Source organism: Typopeltis vanoorti, chromosome 18, assembly GCF_054136105.1.
Source record: "Typopeltis vanoorti isolate ZY-2024b chromosome 18, IOZ_Tvanoo_1.0, whole genome shotgun sequence".
Lineage (NCBI taxonomy): Eukaryota > Metazoa > Arthropoda > Arachnida > Uropygi > Thelyphonidae > Typopeltis > Typopeltis vanoorti.
This window is the reverse complement of record NC_143566.1, coordinates 50,947,017-50,969,967: the sequence shown is the minus strand read 5'-3', so window position 1 is coordinate 50,969,967 and position 22,951 is coordinate 50,947,017. Positions and strand designations below refer to the sequence as shown.

Here is a 22,951-nt window from a genome sequence, read left to right as displayed (position 1 = left end):
GTGCCTAAGTAGCTGAAATGTTTTACTTGTTCCACAGGTTCTCCATTCACAACACAGTTGACATTTTCAATGATTCTGCCTATTTTCATTGTCTTTGTCTTTTTATTGCTGACCTTCATACCATATCTATTACAACAACTATTCAATTTAGTCAGAGAATCTTGCAGACTTGTAGCGGATTTATTTAGAAGTATAACATCATCCGCATAAAGCAAAGAGCTGACATTAACATCTCCAATTTTGATATCAGGTTTAATACCACTTTCCTTCATAATGTGATCCATATAGATAATGAATAACAGAGGAGATAATGTACATCCTTGTCTCACACCAGATTTAACATTAAACCATCTTCCTGTACTTCCTTCAATTCTAACTGCTGACTTACAACTCAAATTAAGACTAAGTATTGCTTGATATAATGCCCCATTGACACCATATAACTGCAGCATATTGAATAACTTCTCTCTTGGCACCTTGTCATATGCCTTTTCCAAATCGACAAAACTTAAATACAGGTCTTTGTTATATTCCCATGCTTTCTCGACTATTTGTCGTAAAGTGAAGATCTGATCCTGACAGCCTCTATTTGGCCTGAATCCAGCTTCTTCTTCACCAAGCTTTTCTTCCACAATTCTTCTCAACCGTTTCTCGTATACTTGCATAGATCTTGCCAGGAACACTCAGTAGGGAAATACCTCTGTAATTCTCACATGCAGTTTTATTTCCCTTTTTATATATGGGTAATATGAGAGCTCTACTCCAATCATCGGGAATTCGTCCCTCAGTGCAGGCTTTCTGAACTATGCAGTGCAGCCACTGTAAGACTCTTATATCTGATGTGACGTCTTTAAACTTGTGCAATCTGGCTACTGAATTTCAGGTCCTTGTCTGCCATCACTCCTAGATCTCTCATCTCCTCTACTTCTGTTAAAGTTTCCCCACTAAGTGTATACTTTACATTCCCTCATTGCTCAAAATCTTACACTTTGCAACATTCAACTGACAGTTCCACTTACCTGCCCATTCAATGCAATCAATTCAAGTCTCCTTTTGTAAGGCCATAACATCCACTTGACTCTGCATTGCTCTACCCAGTTTTGCATCATCTGCAAACAGCTGCATATCACTAGTTAAACCAATCCCAATATTATTAACAATGATATTTAATGATAACAATATTATTAACAATGAATAAAAAATAAAAAAACTACAAATTGAACAACAATGACCCCAAAACTGACGCCTGCGGCATACAAAACTAGTGACCTTTCTCTTTCGGGATACCCCCACCCCCAATACATAACTTTCTGATACCTATCCGACAGCCAGTCACTGATCCAAATCAGAAGTCTGTATCCAATCCCATCCGTTTCAATTTATTTAAGAGCTTGTCGTGCGACAGTCTGTCAAAAGCTTTTGCAAAATCTAATAACAGCCACTATATGTCACCTTGTCATAGTACATTAGTAAGTTAGTGAAACATGATCTCTCCTTCACAAACCCATGCTGATAACTACAGAGAATACTGCTGTTATCAACCCATTTCTGTATCCTACTTCTCACCAATCTCTCCAGTACCTTCACCACAACTCCAGATATACACACCAGCCTATAATTTGAAGCTACAGCCTTATACCACCTTTATGCAGTGGAACAATTTTACCCTCCTTCCACTCCCTTGGATTTGATGACATATCACCACATGCGTGGTGATATGTCATCAAATCCTATCATCTTATTGACATCAATCTTATTAATTTCCTCAAATACCTCCTACTCATTCACAATTAAGCCATCCCCTCCTACGTCCCCTACACTTAAGTTCTTCATAATTCTACCCTGATTAGGATGATCACACACTTATAAATTGATCACTGAACACCTCAACAATGCTTCTACAGTAGTTACCATTCTGCCACTTTCATCTGTTAACTTCATCTTACCATAATCGTTCTTGTCACATTTCTAAAAAAAAAAAAAACTCTCTAGGGTTTTCTTTGCCTGATTTGCCAATTTCTGCTCATAACTCTACTTTTGTTTTCCTTACTAACTGAGTCACTCTCTTGATTTGTTCTTTATAGTCTTCATATGATTGATTATTACTATCAATCTCCATGTTACATCATACTGCCTCATAACCATTGCTACTATTTTCCCCTTTCATGTCTGCCTTATGGTTATTTAATGGTTACAAAATATAAATGATGGTACAACATGACAAAATTTCATGCGGCTGGGGTGTCACCCGGTTAAACAAGGCCCCCCTGTTGTTTTTGCCAGGGAACCAGGGCAAACAGCAAAAAGTCAGCTATTGGAACAAATCTGAAAACACATCCCAACTCAACATCACCAGAGTTAAAGATCAGTATTATCAACATAAGAAGACTGAATGGCAAAGAAATGGAGCTAGCTGAGCATGTCTACCTTGGTTATTTAATGGTTACAAAATACAAATGATGGTACAACATGACAAAATTTCATGCCGGCTGGGGCATCGCCTGGTTAAACAAGGCCCCCTGTTGTTTTCGCCAGGGAACCAGGGTGAACAGCAAAACGTCAGCTACTGGAACAAATCTGAAAACACATCCCAACTCAACATCACCAGAGTTAAAGATCGGTACTATCAACATAAGAAGACTGAATGGCAAAGAAATGGAGCTAGCTGAGGAATTAGATAAGTACCAGATCGACATAATAGGGGTGACTGAAACAAAAAAAGACAAAAACTGGTGAGATCTTTCTGAGCAATAAATACAAAATGTTATATTCAGGCAATGACAATCAAGGAAAAGAAGGAGTAGCCATAGTATTCAGCACAAAATACGAGGCTAATCTTCTTGAATGGCAGTCATTCTCAAATAGAGTGATGTGGGCAAATATGAGAATGGGGAACTGGACAATCAGACTTATTTATGCCTATATTCCCACAGAAGGTTCTACTAAGATAGAAGTGGAGGAATTTTTTGAGGCTTTAGAAAAAGCAACTGACACAATGAAAAAGGAAAAGTTGGTCCTTGTTAGGGATCTAAATAGCAGAGTAGGAAAAGATTGTGAGACATACAAAAATATTTTGGGAAAATTTGGAGAAAAGAGCAAAGCTAATAATAATGGCAAATATCTGTTGGATTTCTGCTCAGAACATGGACTGGTTATTACTAACACCATGTTCCAACATAAAAATGTGCATAAATTCACATGGAGAGAAGAGGCAAGGAATAAGAAAAGTCTCATTGACTATGTTATTGTTGATGGTGATGTTTTCTCCCTGGTGCAGGACACCAGAGTGTAAAGAGGATTCGAAATTGGAAGTGATCACTATTTAGTCTTGAGCAGGATAAAACTGAATTTCATATTGAAAAGAATAACATGTAAGAAAGTTTTAAAGCGAATAAAAGTTAAGCAGCTCTCAGATAGTACTGGTAGACTAAAATACACAAAAATTATTGAAGAAAAAATGAAAGAGTTTGAGAACAGGAATCAAACCTTCGAGATTCAGTGGCAAGCTTTGAAGAAAGCCCTGATTGATTCAGCTAGAGAGGCATGTGGTGAAGTTGTCTGCAAGGATAGAAAAATTAGAACTCCATGGTGGACACCAGAAGTTAAAGAGACAGTGAAGGAAAAGAAGAAAGCATATCAAAAGTTCTGGTAAATAAGTCATCTTGTGCTCTTAGAGAATACAGAGACAAATATAAGAAAGCTAAACAAAAGTCGTGGGAGGACTTTGGCAAGAACATAGAAAATAAATATCAAGAAGGTGGTAAGATATTCTGGAGCTTGTTGAAGAAGCTTAGGAATGGAGGAAAGAGTGCCTGTAAAAGGAGTTAGAGATGATAAAGGTGACATGAAAAAGATATCCTTAAAGTATGGAGTAATTACTTCGAAAAATTGCTAAATGAAACAAGCAGTGATAGCACAGTGGTAAAAAACACTCAACAGGCATACAGTCAGGAATACAAATCCATAATTGCCATCAAAGGAAAGGCAGCAAGAGTAGATGATATTCGACCAGAAATGCTGAAGTATGGTGGTATAAAAGTCTTACGGTGGCTGCACTGCATAGTTCAGAAAGCCTGGACAGAGGGACAAATTCCCTATGATTGGAGTAGAGCTCTAATAGTACCCATATATAAAAAGGGAAATAAAACTGAATGTGAGAATTACAAAGGTATTTCCCTAATGAGTGTTCCTGGCAAGATCTATGCAAGTATACTTGAGAAACGGTTGAGAAGAATTGCGGAAGAAAAGCTTCGCGAAGAACAAGCTAGATTCAGGACAAATACAGGTTGTCAGGATCAGATCTTCACTTTACGACAAATAGTTGAGAAAGCATTGGAATATAACAAAGATCTATATTTAAGTTTTGTTGATCTGGAAAAGGCACATGACAAGGTGACAAGAGAGAAGCTATTCAATATGCTGCAGTTATATGGTGTCAATGGGGCATTATATCAAGCAATACTTAGTCTTTATTTGAGTTGTAAGTCAGCAGTTAGAATTGAAGGAAGTACAGGAAGATGGTTTAATATTAAATCTGGTGTGAGACAAGGATGTACATTATCCCCTCTGTTGTTCATTATCTATATGGATCACATTATGAAGGAAAGTGGTATTAAACATAATATCAAAATTGGAGATGTTAATGTCGGCTCTTTGCTTTATGCGGACGATGTTATACTTCTAAATAAATCCGCTGCAAGTCTGCAAGATTCCCTGACCAAATTGAATAGCTGTTGTAATAGATATGGTATGAAGGTCAGCAATAAAAAGACAAAGACAATGAAAAAAGGCCGAATCGTTGAAAATGTCAACTGCGTTGAGAACGGAGAACCCGTGGAACAAGTAAAACATTTTAGCTACTTAGGCACGATTTTTAGTGAAGATGGTAAATTAAATATAGCCATGGACAACAGAATCAATAAAGCTGGTATGGTAGGAAGTCAACTGAATAAATTCATATGAAATAAGAGAGAAATTAGTCAGAACACTAAATTAGCTGTATACAAGACAGTGTTCAAACCAGTTTTAACTTATGGATCTGGGAGCTGGGTCAGAAGTAAAACACTTGACCAAAGACTAGAGACCGCAGATATGAGAGTCCTGAAAAAGACTAGAGGCATGAACAGATGTCATCCATGGCAATATCATATTAAAAATGAGGATATTAGGAAAGAACTTGACATTGTCAGCATCCAGGAATGCGTTAGCAGAGTTAATCTCAGATGGTATGGTCACTTAAATAGAATGGGCGAGGAAAGATTAGCAAAACAAGTGTTCTCTGCCAGGTTGGCAGGAAAACGACCCAGAGGAAGACCAATTGATACTGTACAAAGTGCCTTAGATGATAGAAATATAAGATCTGATAATGTTGGAGTCTTGACAAGTAAAAGACTGATTTGGAGGAAAATTGTAGATAGGAAGTTAGTAATAATGTAAATTTTTCATGTAGTACTATCATATCCTGTACACCCCTTGAAGGTACATGGCAGGAATTTGATGATGATGATTATTTAAACTTTCAGTCATTGTAATGGAAGAAAATTTAGTATTAGATTTTTCTGTTTATAATATTACATACATTCATTAAAGCATATTACTTAGGTTTCATACTAAATCACTTTGTAATAGTGGAATTTTTTTTCCTTTCTTCCCGATCTCCTTCTTCCACTTCATCGTCTACTTCAGTTTCATCTGAGATGAAACCTCCAAAACAGAGTTTCTTACATGTTTTTGTGAAAATAAATTATATACCAATAGATTTCATTAGGCAGTAATACCCTGCCTGACACTTTGCTTTACAATGATCTACTAATATGATGCTTTTCAATATGACCAATGCCAATTTATACAATGCTGCATTTGCTCATATGACAATTTTAACATCGTGACACTCTCATGAATCAACTGATGATGCACAGTTTCACGAAACTGTTTGTTTACAATGTCATTTCTCGCTGCATCTCACTCTCTATGTGTGTGTGTTTTGCCATGAATTATAAACTGTTTATAACTATTCTTTTATTTTATTGTTAATAATGGCAGATAAAACTTAAAATAAGAGTGCAGAGTACTTCCAGTGAAGAGAAGAGATGTGTACACCTATTACATTACATGCTCAGATTAAAATTATTAAATTTAGTGATGATGGTGGATCGAATACTGAGATAGGCCACTACTGTTGCTGTAGTTGTTAAAAACAAAGATAAAGCAAAAAATGCTACACCAGTTAATACTATAGCTATCCATAAATGTGACAATCTTATTGCATAAATAGAGAAAAACACTTAATGGTGTGGAGCAGGGTTTCTCAAACTTTTTCTACAACGGAACACTTTACAATTCCTGAAATTTTCACGGAACACCTTGGTTATTTTGTAATGTATTAATTAATAATTAATTGGTAATTTAGCTGATTTTTTATTATTATTAATAATTGATACTTAATTATTAATTAAATCATCATTAAATTAATTTGTGCTGATTTTCATTGATATATCCTATCCTGATCACCAAAAATTTATATTATAAGTACTTACGAGTGAATGTAGACTTTTTCTCCTGTGTGCTGGTTTTGTAGGGTAGGTAAATATAAATAATAAATAAAATAAATGAGTAAATCTAAGCATTAAGAAAAAATAAACATTTATTGTGAAATGTTAATTATTAAAAACAAAACACATAAAAATAGTAAAATAAACTAGGGTATATACATACACGTATATTGCAAATTAGGTTCTTAATGACTCCGATGTTTTTGGGTCTTTGAATTGCAAATTCTTTTGATATCAGGCACAATATTAGAAAGTTGAATTCTCATTTTTGGTGTAGCGTTGAGTCTGTTCCTGGAGTTTGATTTGGTTGCAGCATAATATGAAAATCCTGCCTCGCATAAATATGTCGTTGTAAAAGGAAGTAACACAAGAATAGCTAGTTTTGACATGCTGGGGGGTACTCTTCTGTTAAATTTGTCCAGAAATCATTTATTGGCATTTCCTTGTATTTTTGTTTTAAATCAGAGTCACTAATTAAGTCAATTAGATTTTCATAATCACTTGCGCTGAAGCCTGCTGGCTTAGCTGTCACTGTAAATGAATTCAGAACCCAGGAATTGTCCTCGCTGGATTTTGGAAAATATTGCAAAAGGGTTGATTGTAAATCATGCAAGTGTTCTAAAATTACGTTAGAAACTTCTTCATTTACTTTAGTATTTATTTCAGTCAAAAATTCATGCAAGGTGGGAAAACAATCAAAATTATTCTGTTCAACTGTAGAAATCCAGAATTTCAACTTCCTATCAAAAGATGCAATTTTATCTCTTGTATTAAAAATTGTAATATTCTTTCCTTGTAATGACGAGTTAATTTTATTGCACTTTGTAAAAATATCAGACAGATATGCAAGAGGGTTACTCATCAACCATGAAGAATTTCTTAATAATTCAATAAAATTTTGTCCTAAATTATGTGACGTCAAGAAGACAATTAACTCACTATGAAGTTCAAAAAGCCTCAATAATGCTTTTCCTCTGAATAGCTATCTCACTTCAGTATGTAATAAAAGTGCGTTATGTGCACTACCCATTTCATTGCACAAAAGTTTAAATAATCTAAATTGAAGTGGTCGAGATTTTACATAGTCGATCATTTTTATGGCTTCATCCTAAATAGTTTTTAAATATGTAGGAATTCTTTTTGTTACTAGTGCTTGTCAATGCAAAACACAATGACTTTTGGTGGCTCTTGTAGCTACTTGCAGGATATGTGTTACATCTCCCTTCATCTTTCCTACCATTGCTTGAGCACCATCTGTACAAATATCAACACACTTCTCCCAACCGATTTCCTGTTTTGTAATATAATTATTAATACAGTTGAATATATCTTCTCCAGTAGTTTATTCTTGTAGATATTCGCACGTGAGTAAATTTTCTTCAATACTTTTATCAAATATGTAACGAACAAACACTAGTAATACAGCAAGTCCTGCAACATCTGTAGATCCATCAATTTGCAATGAATATTCAGTGCAAAGTCTAAGTCGATGAATTAGCTCTTTCTCTATGTCAGCAGAAAGATCTTTGATGCGGCGTGAAACAGTATCATTTGATAATTGTTCTGCATCTATTTTTTTAGCAAGTTTTCTTTTCAAGGGGCATCTTTTCAAGTGAGTTACCGCATTTGCACTTCATGGTGCAAATGCGGTAACTCATGTGAAAAGATGCCTCTGTTGCATTTTCAGTTGTAGTGATTGTAGCCATTTGAAGTTTAGATTTTTCTAGCGAGTCACGTCGTCTCTTAAAAAAATGGATATCTTTTCCTTTGTAATCAGTGTATTTCATTTCGAAGTGCTTACGAAGTTTAGCTGGAGCCAAAGAACTGTTTACTAGTATTTTATTACATAAAACACACATTGCATCAGGAGCATGTGTATTGCCAATACACATGTTCCTGATGCAATGTAAATTATGTAAATCCATAATTTAAATAACTTTCATGGTACTTCTGTTTTTGTCTGTTCTTAGATGACTCTTGTTCTTTAATATTAGCTTTTGAAGAAACCACAGCTTGTAATTCCATATCTTCTCCAATCATATGAGTAGATGTTGTCAGCAGAAGTACTTGCTCCTCCTTGTATTAAAGTTCCTGTCTTTAAACAAGAATCCATGGGTAATTTTTGAATATTCAAATTCTAATATTTGTCAAGGCTATAATAAAAACAAATAGAATTGTGTTGTAAAGGTAACTTTAGTAAGAAAAACAATAAGATTATAAATAAGAAATGTCGAATAATATAAAAGTAAATGAATTATGCAAAATAATAAAAAAAGACTGCAACACAAAAGTAAATATGAATTGTAACAATACTTGTAAACAATTGTGTAAAAGCAATTGTAATAAGAATGATTTGATAAAATGTTCAGTAACAAAAATTAAACAGTTCGAAATAAATCAGATATATTAATTATAAAATTAGTTAAAAGAGTAAGAAGAATTTTTTTTTTAAAAGCTGCCTTGCCTACTCCCTATATACGGGAATAAAAAGGCGTTAGCTGATTTTTTTTTTCTTTTTTCGAGGGCCCAGTTCCAACAAATTTACTCGTAAATACCTTTCCAAAATTTTTTAAAGTTCATACATTAACATAAGTATTAATAATTAATTATGGCATAATCATAAAGAGTATTAGTATGCTTATGTATACGGTGTGGCATGTTGACAAATATAAAATTACATTTAAATTAGTTATCAATCACTGGACTAATGAAATCTTGTAGCATGTTGTAGTTTCCTTGGGCAAACCATCATTAAATTATTTGTGCTGATTTTCATTGACATATCTCATTCTGATCACCAAATATATTTATAATATTATTATAAGTGAATGCAAATTTTTTCTCCTGTGTGCTGGTAGTTTTCCCCTCCTTTTGTACATCCTGGAGATCTTTGTAGGCTTGAGATAGATGACTCACTATCTGTTCTATTACAAACACCTTCAATAAAAGATTTCTTAATACCAAAATTAAACAAAGCAGCACTCCAGTATCAGAACAAGCACTTACACACTGCAATACGAACTTGCGAAGAAAATATTCAGTATTAATAGATTTGAGAACCGGATACAGACTACCTTTATCTTCAATTTCAGTGGAAAAATTTTCTTTATACTTCCTTGCTGATTGGTCACTGACATTTGCAACACAGATGTTATTTCGTTCAGTTTTGAGACCACGCCGCCCATTGTTGTAATCGGCTTGCAGGCAATTTTTATGATCGGTCATAAACGGCGGTATTCTCTTTCCCAATTGTTGAAAGATTTCGATGTGTGAAAATATAATGATAATTCATGAATATTTCAATGTTTAAAAATATGCCACTTGGTCACTGACATTTGCTACACAGATGTCATTTCCTTCAGTTTTGAGAACAGAGGATATGCCACCAATTGTTGTAATGGGCTTGCAGGCAATTTTTATGACCCGTCATAAACAGCAGTATTACTTTTCCCAAATGTTTAAAGGTTTTGATGTGTGAAAATTAACGATACACAGATGTTATTAGGCGTTCTGGGTCTGAGCTTTTCGACATATTCACAAATATTATTCCCCTCAGAATATTTCTACTATAAAATATTTATTCATGAAAAATGCTTAGAAAACTAAAATGACAAATTCCAGAACTTCTCGCGGAACACCTATTCACCTTTCCACAGAACACTAGTGTTCCGCGGAACACAGTTTGAGAAACCCTGCTGTAGACTGATGACCAAACTAGTTGGCATGCTTCCTTAAGTTAAATGTTTCAGAATAATGTCAGTTATGCTATACAAATAAAAATTCTAAATTTTTCATTTGCATATCTGACATATAAATGCTTTACTTATGCCATTTAGGACTGCTTAAAAACATTATTAAGTGGTCTTCACTGGTCTGGAACCTAACATCTGATATGCTATTGAGTGAATAAAAAGTGACAATCTTCCTTAACTGTGTTAGTATACAAATAAGTTAATGCTTGAAGTTAGACCCCAAGAATACATATTTGAAAATATTTCCAACTTACGTCCACATCATCTGAAGACGTCGATGGCTATCAATATCTCTAGATGTAGTTTCCTCACTAGGTCGTGTTCTATCAATTATATCCTCTGCTCCTTCTTCCCAATCTTCTTCTTCTTCCACTTCATCATCTACTTCAGCTTCATCTAAAATGAAGCCTCCAAAACGAGGTTTCTTACGTTTTCTTTTTCTCCCATCTTCTTCCTCTTCATCATCTTCATCATCATAGTCATCCTGCTCACATAATTATAAAATATGTAAAATTATTTAGTTATCAAAATAATTTTTTTTAAAAAAAAAACAAGTTTCATTTGGTTACTATTTTTTTTTTTTGTTACAAACTGCTAAACTGTTTTTGAAAATTTGTCTTAATAAAAGAAGAATAAAGATGAATCGGCATTAAACTCATTATCTTTTACTGATTTTCTATTATTTGCTAGAAAAGGCAAACTGACCACTGTACTTACACTACTTTTCTAAATTGCAGTCTATAGCCTTATATTCTGCTCAGTTTAGTTAGCTCTACATGAAGAAACTGCAGCATAAAAGGAAAAAAATTACCATCCCCTTACCTCAAATACTATAGCATTTGGGGAGGAGCTCTTCCCTCCCCAAAAAGAGAAAGAAATAGAAGAAACGAGAAGAGAAACTAGACTATAGGTAATATAACTGGTGCATATTATAGAAGCAAAGTGTAGTCCAGTAGGAATACCTTAAATGTTATGTCATACTCACTGGTATGGGCACCTGAAGCAAGTTAAATTATAATACAAAAGACAAGAAAAGACCAAGACTCACACCAACAAAAAAGATTATACTTATTTGTTTAAACCTTGAAAAATGAAGAAACTTTTGCTCTCTTTTCATTGAAACATGAAAAAGAGAACTTTACTTGCTTCTACAGTATTTCAGAGAGAGCAATTAAAACTCTGCAATTTTTGGACAACATGAAAACCAGATATAATCCTTAGTAATTTTGAGCATGTACATAAATAAAAAAAAGAATAATAAAGTTGAGCAGCTCTCAGATGTAAACTGTAGACTAAAATACAGAAATATTATTGAAAAGAAAATGAAAGAGTTTGAGAACAGGAATCAAACCTTGGACATTCAGTGGCAAACTCTCAAGAAAACATTGATTGATTCTGCCAGAGAGGCATGTGGTGAGGTTGTGTGCAAGGATAAAAAAATCAGAACTCCCTGGTGGACACAGGAAGTTAAAGAGGCAGTGAAGGAAAAGAAGAAAGCATATCAAAAGTTCCTGGCAAATAAGTCAGCTTTTACTCTTACAGAATACAGAGACAAATGTAAGAAAGCTAAACAGTGTGTAAAACTAGCTAAACAAAAGTCATGGGAGGACTTTGGCAAGAATATAGAAAATAAATATCAAGAAGGTGGCAAAATATTCTGGAGGTTGTTGAAGAAGCTTAGGAATGGAGGAAAGAGTGCTGTAAAAGGAATTAGAGATGATAAAGGTGACATGAAAACGGGAGAAAAAGATATCCTTGAAGTATGGAGTAATTACTTTGAAAAAACTGCTAAATGAAACAAGCAGTGATGACAGCACAGTGATAAAAAACACTGACCAGGCATGCAGTCAGGAATACATATCCATACTTGAAGTAGAAAAAGCCATCAAAGGCTTGAAATGTGGAAAGGCAGCAGGAGTAGATGATATTCGACCAGAAATGCTGAAGTATGATGGTATAAGAGTCTTACAGTGGCTGCACTGCATAGTTCAGAAAGCCTGGACAGAGGGACGAATTCCCGATGATTGGAGTAGAGCTCTCATAGTACCCATATATAAAAAGGGAAATAAAACTGAATGTGAGAATTACAGAGGTATTTCCCTACTAAGTGTTCCTGGCAAGATCTATGCAAGTATACTTGAGAAACGGTTGAGAAGAATTGTGGAAGAAAAGCTTGGTGAAGAACAAGCTGGATTCAGGCCAAATAGAGGCTGTCAGGATCAGATCTTCACTTTACGACAAATAGTCGAGAAAGCATGGGAATATAACAAAGATCTGTATTTAAGTTTTGTCGATTTGGAAAAGGCATATGACAAGGTGCCAAGAGAGAAGCTATTCAATACGCTGCAGTTATATGGTGTCAATGGGGCATTATATCAAGCAATACTTAGTCTTTATTTGAGTTGTGAGTCAGCAGTTAGAATTGAAGGAAGTACAGGAAGATGGTTTAATGTTAAATCTGGTGTGAGACAAGGATGTACATTATCCCCTATGTTATTCATTATCTATATGGATCACATTATGAAGGAATGTGGCATTAAACCTGATATCAAAATTGGAGATGTTAATGTCAGCTCTTTGCTTTATGCTGATGATGTTATACTTCTAAATAAATCTGCTACAAGTCTGCAAGATTCTCTGACTAAATTGAATAGCTGTTGTAATAGATATGGTATGAAGGTCAGCAATAAAAAGACAAAGACAATGAAAATAGGCAGAATCATTGAAAATGTCAACTGTGTTGTAAATGGAGAACCTGTGGAACAAGTAACACATTTCAGCTACTTAGGCACAATTTTTACTGAAGATGGTAAACTAAATATAGAAATAGATAACAGAATCAGCAAAGCTGGTATCGTGGGAAGTCAATTGAATAAATTCATATGGAATAAGAAAGAAATTAGTTGGAACACTAAATTAGCTGTATACAACACTGTGTTCAAACCAATTAACTTATGGATCTGAGAGCTGGGTCAGAAGTAAAACACTTGACCAAAGACTAGAGACCGCAGATATGAGAGTCCTGAGAAAGATTAGAGGCGTGAACAGATGGCATCAATGGCAATATCATATTAAAAATGAGGATATTAGGAAAGAACTTGACATTGTCAGCATCCAGGAATGCGTTAGCAGAGCTAATCTCAGGTGGTATGGTCACTTAAATAGAATGGGAGAGGAAAGATTAGCAAAACAAGTGTTCTCTGCCAGGTTGGCAGGAAAACGACCCAGAGGAAGACCAAGATATAGGTGGATTGATACGGTACAAAGTGCCTTAGACGACAGAAATATAAGATCTGATAATGTTGGAGTCTTGACAAGTAACAGACTGATTTGGAGGAAAATTGTAGATAGGAAGTTAGTAATGATGTAATTTTTTCATGTAGTACTGTCATATCCTGTACACCCCTTGAGGGTACATGGCAGGAATTTGATGATGATGATGATGGTAATGACATCACTTGTATCACTGTTTGATACAAGTGATGTCATTATTATGCTCCACCTCTACTGTTTGTAGAGGTGGAGCAAACAACAGAAAAGATTCTGAAAGACTGATGAAATTGAGAAAAAAAATTAAAAATAAACCTGTAACATTTTATAATAAAAGGCAGTATATAAATAAGGACTTCAGCCCATTTATACCACCACATAGGAATTTTTTCAGTCTGGAATAAATTGGTGAGATATTCTGGGAAAGATAAAGAAACTGTTTTATAGTTTAGAGAGAAATGGACATCCAGTCAAGTTCTGTTCTACAAGCTATGAACTATGATAAAAATTTTATTAGCATAGCTAAAGATTCTGTGCAATTCAAAGAATTAAGAGTGTATTCAGAATATTCTAGTTAACTGAAAGTCAGTTTCATTATTAAGTTTCTCAGCCTGAAAATATGTTCTAAAGATTATTATTATGACAGAGAGACTCATATTATTCCTTTGGAATAATATGAGTTTGTTAACCCCACACATAAAATATTCTATTTGAAATCTATGAAATTTACTTATGAAAATATAGATCTTTTCAAAAAACACACCAGTTTTGCAACATTGCAGTCAGGAGAGGAGCATGAGCAACCCTTTTAATGCAAAGTCATAATGCCAAACAAAAAGAATAATTATTATTTATTAGTTCATTTTTAAGGTTCCAATATAGACAGCACCTTTCTCAACTACTGTTATGTAGGAAACCACTGATATTAGTAACCGACAAGTCAAAAGTTAAAACAGCATAAGTGGAAATGCAAAAAAGTAGTATAAAGTGAAAGAAAAAACATTGTAATCCTTATTATTATAAAAATTTAACTATAATTATAATTCTACAACATTCTATTCCTGTAGTACAAAATTTGCATTATAAAAAATAAAGAATAAAATATATCATTTGAAGTACAACAATATTCCATAAATATATCCCAAACTCTGCAACTTAGTGAACTAGTTGCTTTTAATCTATTACTTATAAGCTCATTACTTCAAAACAGCACTACCTGGTAGCAGAATATTAAAAAAAAATTATGATTATTATACGTGTCTTTAGGCTTGCATGCTGGTTTACTCATAATAAAATTTATCGGAATGAATACAGCACAAAGAGAAATAATTAAATGCAAGTTTATTATTCCGATATTTTGTCTCTGTCACAGACATCCTCAGGAATATTATATTTTTGTAATAATACACACAAAAACAATAGGTTGAAGAAATTACACTATGTAAAGTCTCAAGTACTACTCAATGAACAAAACATTAGAGATAGGGGTGATAGGAAGTTGACACTGGCATTCTCTGCACAGAGTGAAATGTACCCAAATTGAATGCAGAAGAACTCAGTTCAGAGTTCCTCTGTGTGTTCTTGAGTTTGGGACCATCCAGTGGCCCCAAGGTTTTCCTAGATTTAAATCTGACTGAATCTCTCTCTGGAATGCCATAGAGAAGACATCAGATCCATGTATCCAGGACTGACATCTAAGTAGATGATTAGCAATAAAGCAAGAGCTGCAAGAAAAGAAAACATTGTAGAAGGAATATAAACAACATGGTAATCAGCATGCTCATGAGCGATATAAAGCACAAGCAAGAAGGGTAACTAGTATGGTAAGGAAGGCTAAATCAGATTTTGAGAGAAAATTAGATAAGCAGGCAAATCCAAAAACTTTTTTTCACTAAGTAGCAAGTAAGAGAAAGAATGAAGAATGAAGTGACAGAAGCAGAAGAAATAGTTCAGTTACTAACTGATCACTTTACAAGGGTATATCATCCAGGTGGTGAATTTGCAATTACTGACATGACAGAGATTGATGTGAGTATTGAGGTGGATGAACTTAAGGTATTCAGTATATTGAAAAACATTAATGTGAATACAGCAGCAGACCTGGACAGCAAGTCAACTCGTGCAATGAGAATGGGCAAGCAAACTGACAGTGCCTCTGACGAAGTTGTTTAATCTAAGTCTCAGCTCTGGCAAAGTTTGAAGGGAGTAGAAAGAAAGTAAGATAGTTCCATTACATAAAGTGGTGTGGTTAAAATATTGGAAAAGTTGGTTAAAAGTAAAATTCGGAATGGGTAGATAGGAATATGATGCATAAGGGACAGCATGGCTTTCTAAAAGGTAAGTCCTGCCTCAGTAATTTACTCACATTTTATAATAAGGTGACAGCAGAACTGGATCAAGGGAATGGCTACACCATGATACTGCTGGATGTTGCAAAGGCATTTGACAAAATACCATATGAAAAACTATTACATAAATTGGAGTAAATGGGAATGGATATGAGCCTCCACTACTCACCCTTTGATAGACATCAGAGGGTGACTAGTAGAGTGCCCCAGGGCTCTGTACTAGGATCACTACTCTTTAATTTGTACATGAATGATATAGCAGAAGATTTGAAGGGCGATATTCAGTTGTTTGTCGATGATGCAAAACTAGGGAGGGCAATAGTAAAGGTGATGTATATATTTTACAGGATGAATTTAAATAAATTGGCAATGTGGGTGGGCAAGGACAATGGTTTTTAATTCATTGTAAAATGTAGGGTAATGCACTTCTGAATGAAAAGATGTATCACAATGATTTACAGGAAATTGATGAGGCTAAGGATGATGGTGGATACAGCTTTAAAATTGCAAGAGTTGGCAAAATAGCTCAGAGGATTACTTGGATGCTGAGGAACACACTGACACATAAAAATAGGGAGGTTATTATCCCCTTTATAAGGCTATGGTTTGACCACATGTTGACTACTGTGCACAGATTTCATCACCTGCATTTCTTGGGGATCAGGAGGTAGTAGAGGATTCAGAGACAAGTGACCAATTTGGTGACAGGTCTGTAGAATGTTCCCTATAAGGATTGACAGTGTATGTGGGTTGCAGAGTTTAGTTAACAGGCAGAGGAGAAGGGATATGATAGAAACTTATAAGTTACTAAAGGAATTCTATAAGATTGACACAAAAGAAAATTTTCAATACATGGGAGAATAAGGGTGGGAAAAAGGGGTCACACTTGGAAGTGCATTGTTGGTAAGAGTGTGCAACTAGGTTCTTTACTTAGAGAGTGGTGAATGAGTGGAATGAATTGTCAGAGGTGGTTCTGAGCACCACAAAAAAAAAACAGTGAACCGGTTTATGTATGACAGGTATTATGTTAAGGAATAGAGTGGATCTCTCACAATGAGTCTTTTGACTCCATGGAGTACCCATATAAATAATAATAATTCATCTTCTAGCATCAACAATACCCCTCCCTTCTCCTGGCATCCTATTCTCTCTGAAAATTCTATATCCCTGTAACTACATCATCTGTCATCAAAATATGTCTCACTAATATATTCATTTGGCAAGGTTGCACTAACCAGTGACAAAAAAGTTCTCCCTCTTATTTCTGAGGTTTCTGGCATTAGTATATAAAAACTTTAGTGTCTCTTTCAGTCCACAACTATCTTCATACCTGAGAGACTAGCATCTGCATTGTTCAATCATTCTCACACTTACCTGAGTGACTGCACTCTTTCTGGATGCAATTCATCTGAATACATACACATTCACTTTCCATCCTTCCTACAAAGAGCTCTTAATTTCTTTAATTTGCACTTCCACACTCTCAATGAATGGTTTGTCCACACACCAAATTCAAAATCCATTCAAGTGCAATCCATCAGTTACATATATCCTTCTGTTAGGACATAGTAATTTAGTAATTAATAAATGTTTGTGCCATTGTTAAATAACATTAATTATTTAAACTTAATTAGGACTTAACTTTACTTTTTCCAACTACTTCTTTCAACTTCACTAGGTTAGGCCTATAAACTACTTTAACATAAAACTCTCAAGGTTAATCTTACCATGACCAATTTCTGTCCCCCCGTTAAATAAAGTTTGTAATATAAGTAAATTTAATGTGTGCAATTCTCCACTCTCATATAAATCAAATTAGAAAATTTATTTTTTTATTATCGACTGTGCCATGTAATTTGGGTAAATTTTGTTAGAAAGTTAGGGTGAGGAAAAACAGGAATTAATCACTAAATATATCCGAATTTTCTATGTGCAAGTCGTGACTATTAGTATCTTATTAAGCCTGTGGGTTCCCATTTTTTTTTTTTTTTTTTTTTGGAGATAGTGCATTACCCAAAGGAACAGATCAGGTAGTTACAAAACGAAAACATTTAATTTTACTAGACAAGAAGTACATTTACACTAGAGAGACTTTGCAATTATCACACTTGCACGCTGCATAAACAGATTAAACAAAACCCTTCCCTCAAATACTGACATAAATATAGCCTGGCTATACATCAATTCTTAATAGTATGGCTCCCTATATTAACTAAGTGCACATTCTCAGTCTTAACAGACAAGTTCTCTTAATATTCCCACAAAACTTTGCGACTTAGTTACTGCCTTATATACACACGTTTTCTTGTAGGCACATTCAAGAACCTGAGATTCACTTTCTAACTAATTACAAAAATACTGCCTACTTACATATTCACCATAAACAAAGAGTCCAATATACAGCATACTTCTTCATCACTTTAGCGTCTTCTTTTGATAAACTTCTTGGCTGATTGGACATCATAGACGGTGGCTAGTAGATCTTTGCTCCGTCAGACATTCAATATGGAATCAGCCATAGTTACCGCTGGACTTGCGTGTTAGTGCTGAGGAAATCAGTCTGCTGTGATCTGGAGATGTAGGTCCTACAGCATTCGACAGGAGAAAAGCCTTGGCAATGAGCAAAAGGAAAAGCCCCGAAGCAAGGGCCACAATCTCCTTTTATACAAAAATGTCACCCTTTGTTCTCCATTGCTGTCTTTTCAGGATTAGCCTCCAGCGATGACGTCATTTGTGCCCAATCGGTCAAGAGCGGTTGACCTTGCAACCTTTGGTTGGTGTTTCGTCATCGCTAATCTGGCATAATACCTACTTACAGCTTTACAGTCAATGTATATGCACTTTTAGTAACATCTATTTAGCACATTATATTTTCTTCATTACACTTTAAATATTACTAAATACTGAAAAAATAAAAAATTTTGAAAATCGGTTGTGAAAAAAAAAGCACAGCAAAAACTTTTCCGCAAGAGATTTTACATAGGCCACACTTTCCTCAAAAAAAACGAACTTAAAGGTTTATTTTTTTTCTTACATCTTACTTTCCTCGCTCTTCGGAGATGACCATGATTCATATTAGGTAGTCCTTTTTTTTTTCACTTACAGTTTCAATATTTCCTCTCTGTGATTTTGTCTGACTTCTTATTCTTTACTTTGCTTAATTGACCTTTGTTCATTACAGTGTTTGACTTGTGCCCTTTCCCTCATCATCAGATTTTAATTGACACACACAACACAAAGACACATACCTTGCGACATCGCTTTTCATTCCTTTCCAAGTAATATATAATCCATGGTAACATGACTTTCGGAACCAGAATCCTTTCCTTCCATTTTCCTGAGACTTTCTGCTTGGACAAAAGAAGTCCGTCTTCATCTAGGTGAAGAGTCTTGAGGAATAGGTAGTTCTCAGGAATTTGATCACCTCTCTTAATTGTGTTGTAAACACTCCTCCACTCAGGATCCCTTTCCTGAGCCTCTATAATACGGGGCTTGTCCTAGTTTTGGAGGTGAGGTTTGTACATGACGCTTTCCATTGTCTCAGCACTGCTTAACCACCTTACCGGCCATTATGGATACACATCCTCATATGCTTCGTATCCATCATATATTTCAATGTAATATCAATGGTATTACAATTTTAATATGCACTTCGCATCCATGATAACCTTGACGTCTTGGCCAGTAGCATGGTTAACTTGACTTTATTACTGTCTTCCCTTACAAGGTCTGCTAGTGCTACACTGGAAATTACATATGAATCAGTAAAATTTTCCTTTTTGAAACTTTCATTTACTACAGGATTATCGGAAGAGTCACTCGTGTCAAATTGGCACGTCTTTATCCTTCTTTCTTTGTCTACTTATCTTATTTCTATTCTTATTCACTGGCTTGGTTCTTTTGTCAAACTTTACTGCCTGAAACTTTGGGTTACTGCTGCCATTAGATGAGTATTCAATTCCCATTAGAGAAATCTTCTTTTTATTAAAATCACAGGAGAAGCTGCATCTCTCCAGGAAATATGGTCCCAAAATAATTTGAACGCTCGTACGAGAGGATTAGGAAGAATTAGTAATTCTTGGGAAATGTTCAAATTAAACCCCCATCTTCTCTTCCTTCTAAGACAGGTTGAGTCTTCTCTTGAGCAGGATCTTCCAGTCTTCTCTATTCCTTGCTGTTCGAAAAAGTTCCTTATATGTTCTGCATCCCGAGATGCTCTTTATTAATTTCAGCCTACTTCTTGGTCTTCCAGGTCTTCTTTTTTCAGTTGGAAAAGTATTGATTAGGATGTTAGGAAGTCTGTCTGCGTACAATATGTCCAAACCATCTCAGTTGTTGTTTTCTAATTTTTTCTATTATTGTATTTTTATACAATAGTTCTTGTCTGACTGTGATGTTTGTTTTCTTTTCTATCCAACTTGTTCTATTTATTTTTCTTAAGCATTTCATTTCAAATGCCAGCAGTTTTTCTCCTCTCTTTTTTTTTTTTTTTTTAACTGTCCATGCTTCTGCTCCATAGATGACTGTTGGTATAATTATTGCTTCATATAATTTGATTTTGGCTTGCTTAGATATCTTGTTTGTTTTCCAGATTTTCTGTAATTTTCCCATGGTGGTCCATCCTATCGCTATTCTGTGTTTGATTGTTTTGAGTTCATCTATTGTTTCTGTTAGTTTTGATCCAAGGCATATGAAGTGGTCTACTTGTTCTATTTGTTCTCCATTTAGGGTGGCTGAGATGGTAGTTCTGTTCCTCCCTATTTTCATCACTTTTGTCTTTTGTATATTTATTGTCATGTCATATGTTTTACAGGTTTCATTTAGCTTGTTGATCAACTTTTGTAGTTCATTTGGGGTTCTTGCAAGAAGGATGAGATCATCTGCATATTTGATATTATTTATGTTTAAACCATTGACATTGATTCCAGGCTCATTGCCTATTGCCTTCTTTACAACTTCTTCTAGATATATGTTGAATAGGCATGGGGGATAATGGGCATCCTTGCATTACTCCTTTTTGGATCTCTATGGGTTCTGTTGCGAGTGTGTCCTTTTTAATTATTGCATTTGTCTTAGAGTAATATTTTATCAGAAACTGTATTATATATTTGTCTATTGCTTTTTCTAGTAGAATTTTATGAAGGATTTCTCTGTTGATGTTATCGAAAGCTTGTTTAAAGTCCACAAAATAACAATATAGTTCTTTATGGTCTTCCCAGCAGAGCTCTGCTAGTTGGTGCAATGTGAAAATTTCGTCTATTGTTGAAATAGTTTCCTCGGAAACCAGCTTCTTCTATGCCTATCATTTCTTCATAGGTGTTTTTTAATCTATTTTGTATAATTCTTATGAATATTTTATAGGTGTGAGGGAGTAAACAGATTAGTTTGCAATATCTGCAGTCTCTTTTGTCTCCTTTCTTAATGATATAATCATGTAATCACAAGAAAGATATTTATTTAACCAAATATTTCGGTCTGGAAATAGCAGACCATCGTCAGTGGTATTACAAGAACAGTTTAAAAAATACAAGCTAGAATACTAACAATAGATCGTTAAAATTAGAACACGCTGTGTGATGTTATATCACTAAGTATGAAACGGAATATTTCCAGTTCTCCAGTCATCTGGGATCTCTCCTGTTTGTAGTATTTTATTGAATAGGATTGTTAAATATTCTATTGATATGCTGCCTCCATATGACCACAGTTCAGTAGGGATAGTATCAATGCCTGGTGCTTTATTGTTTTTCATTTGTTTTATTGCGCATCTAACTTCTTCTTGTAAAATTTTTGGGTGATCATTATTTTCTTCTATTGTTGGCATTGTAGTTTTGTTTCCTTGGTGGAAGATTGTCTTAAAATGGCTTGACCAGATTTTTCTTATATATTCAATATTCCCGGTTCCAATCATCTTGTTGTTTATCATTGTTACTGCTTTTGCTGAAAATTCCTTTGTAATTTCTCTTACAGTATCATGGAAGACTTTATTGTTTTTTCTAACCATTTTTCTTTGGCTTTTTTGCATAGGTTATCAACTTTATTTTTTAGTGCTCTGTATTTTTCTCTATTCGCGTCATTGTTTTGTTGGCTTACAAGTATCTTGGCCTCTCTTTTCTCTTCTATGGTTTCTTGGGTTATCCACTGTTTGTTTATTTTGGGTTTGGAACCTAGAGTGTCTTTCGCAATTGATAACACTGTTTCTTTTCCTTCTTCCCAGTATTTTCCGCTGTTCTGGAAGATGGAGGGTTTTAATTTCAAGCACATCTGTTCTACAAATCGACTTCTGCTTGAGCTATCTTTAAGTTTTGATAGGTTGATGTTTTCTTCTTTTCTGATATTGTTTTTCCTGTTGAATTTTATCTTCACTTTGGTAGTTAATATTTCATGGTCAGTATCAAAATCAAAACTTCTTAATGTTCGTACATTATTTACTGATCTTTTCCATTGTTTGTTTATGATGATATAGTCTATGCAGTTCTTTATATTACCATCTGGGGATGTCCATGTATATTTATTATTAGGATATTGATAGAACAATGTGTTTGTAATCATTAGATCGTTTGCTTTACAGAAGTGGAGTAATTGTTCTCCTCTGCAGTTAAGCTCTCCGTATCCAAATTTCCCCATCACATCTTTTTTCTCTGCTGTAAACTGTCCTATTTTAGCATTAAAATTTCCCATCACTATCATGAGTTCTCTATTTTTGGGATTATCTATTTCCTGTTGTAGTTCTTCATAGAAATTTTCTATTTCTTCCTCTGAATGGTTACTGTCTGGTGCATATATTTGGATTATTTTAATTATTTGACCTTTTTCTTTTGCTTGAAGTTTGGCTGTGATTATTCTAGGAGACACTGGGTTTATTTCAATTACTGAGTGTGTAAGTTTCTTTTCAATTAATAATGCAACTCCTTCTCTGTGTATGTTATCTTTTCTTCCTGAGAAGTACAGTCTTCCTTCTGGTAAATCCATGAATCCATCTCCACACCAATGTGTCTCTGATAAACCTAAAATACTCCATTTCAGTCTT

The 22,951-nt window shown here is 34.6% G+C and overlaps 1 protein-coding gene across 1 annotated transcript in view; it reads right to left on the bottom strand.

The window, feature by feature from the left end:
* Spt5 (Transcription elongation factor subunit Spt5) overlaps nt 1–22,951 on the bottom strand; it is a 428,434-nt gene that overhangs the window by 362,184 nt on the left and 43,299 nt on the right. Inside the window, 1 exon segment of the mRNA XM_090408290.1 lies at nt 10,558–10,787. Within this exon segment, the coding sequence (XP_090264416.1) occupies nt 10,558–10,787 (230 nt within the window).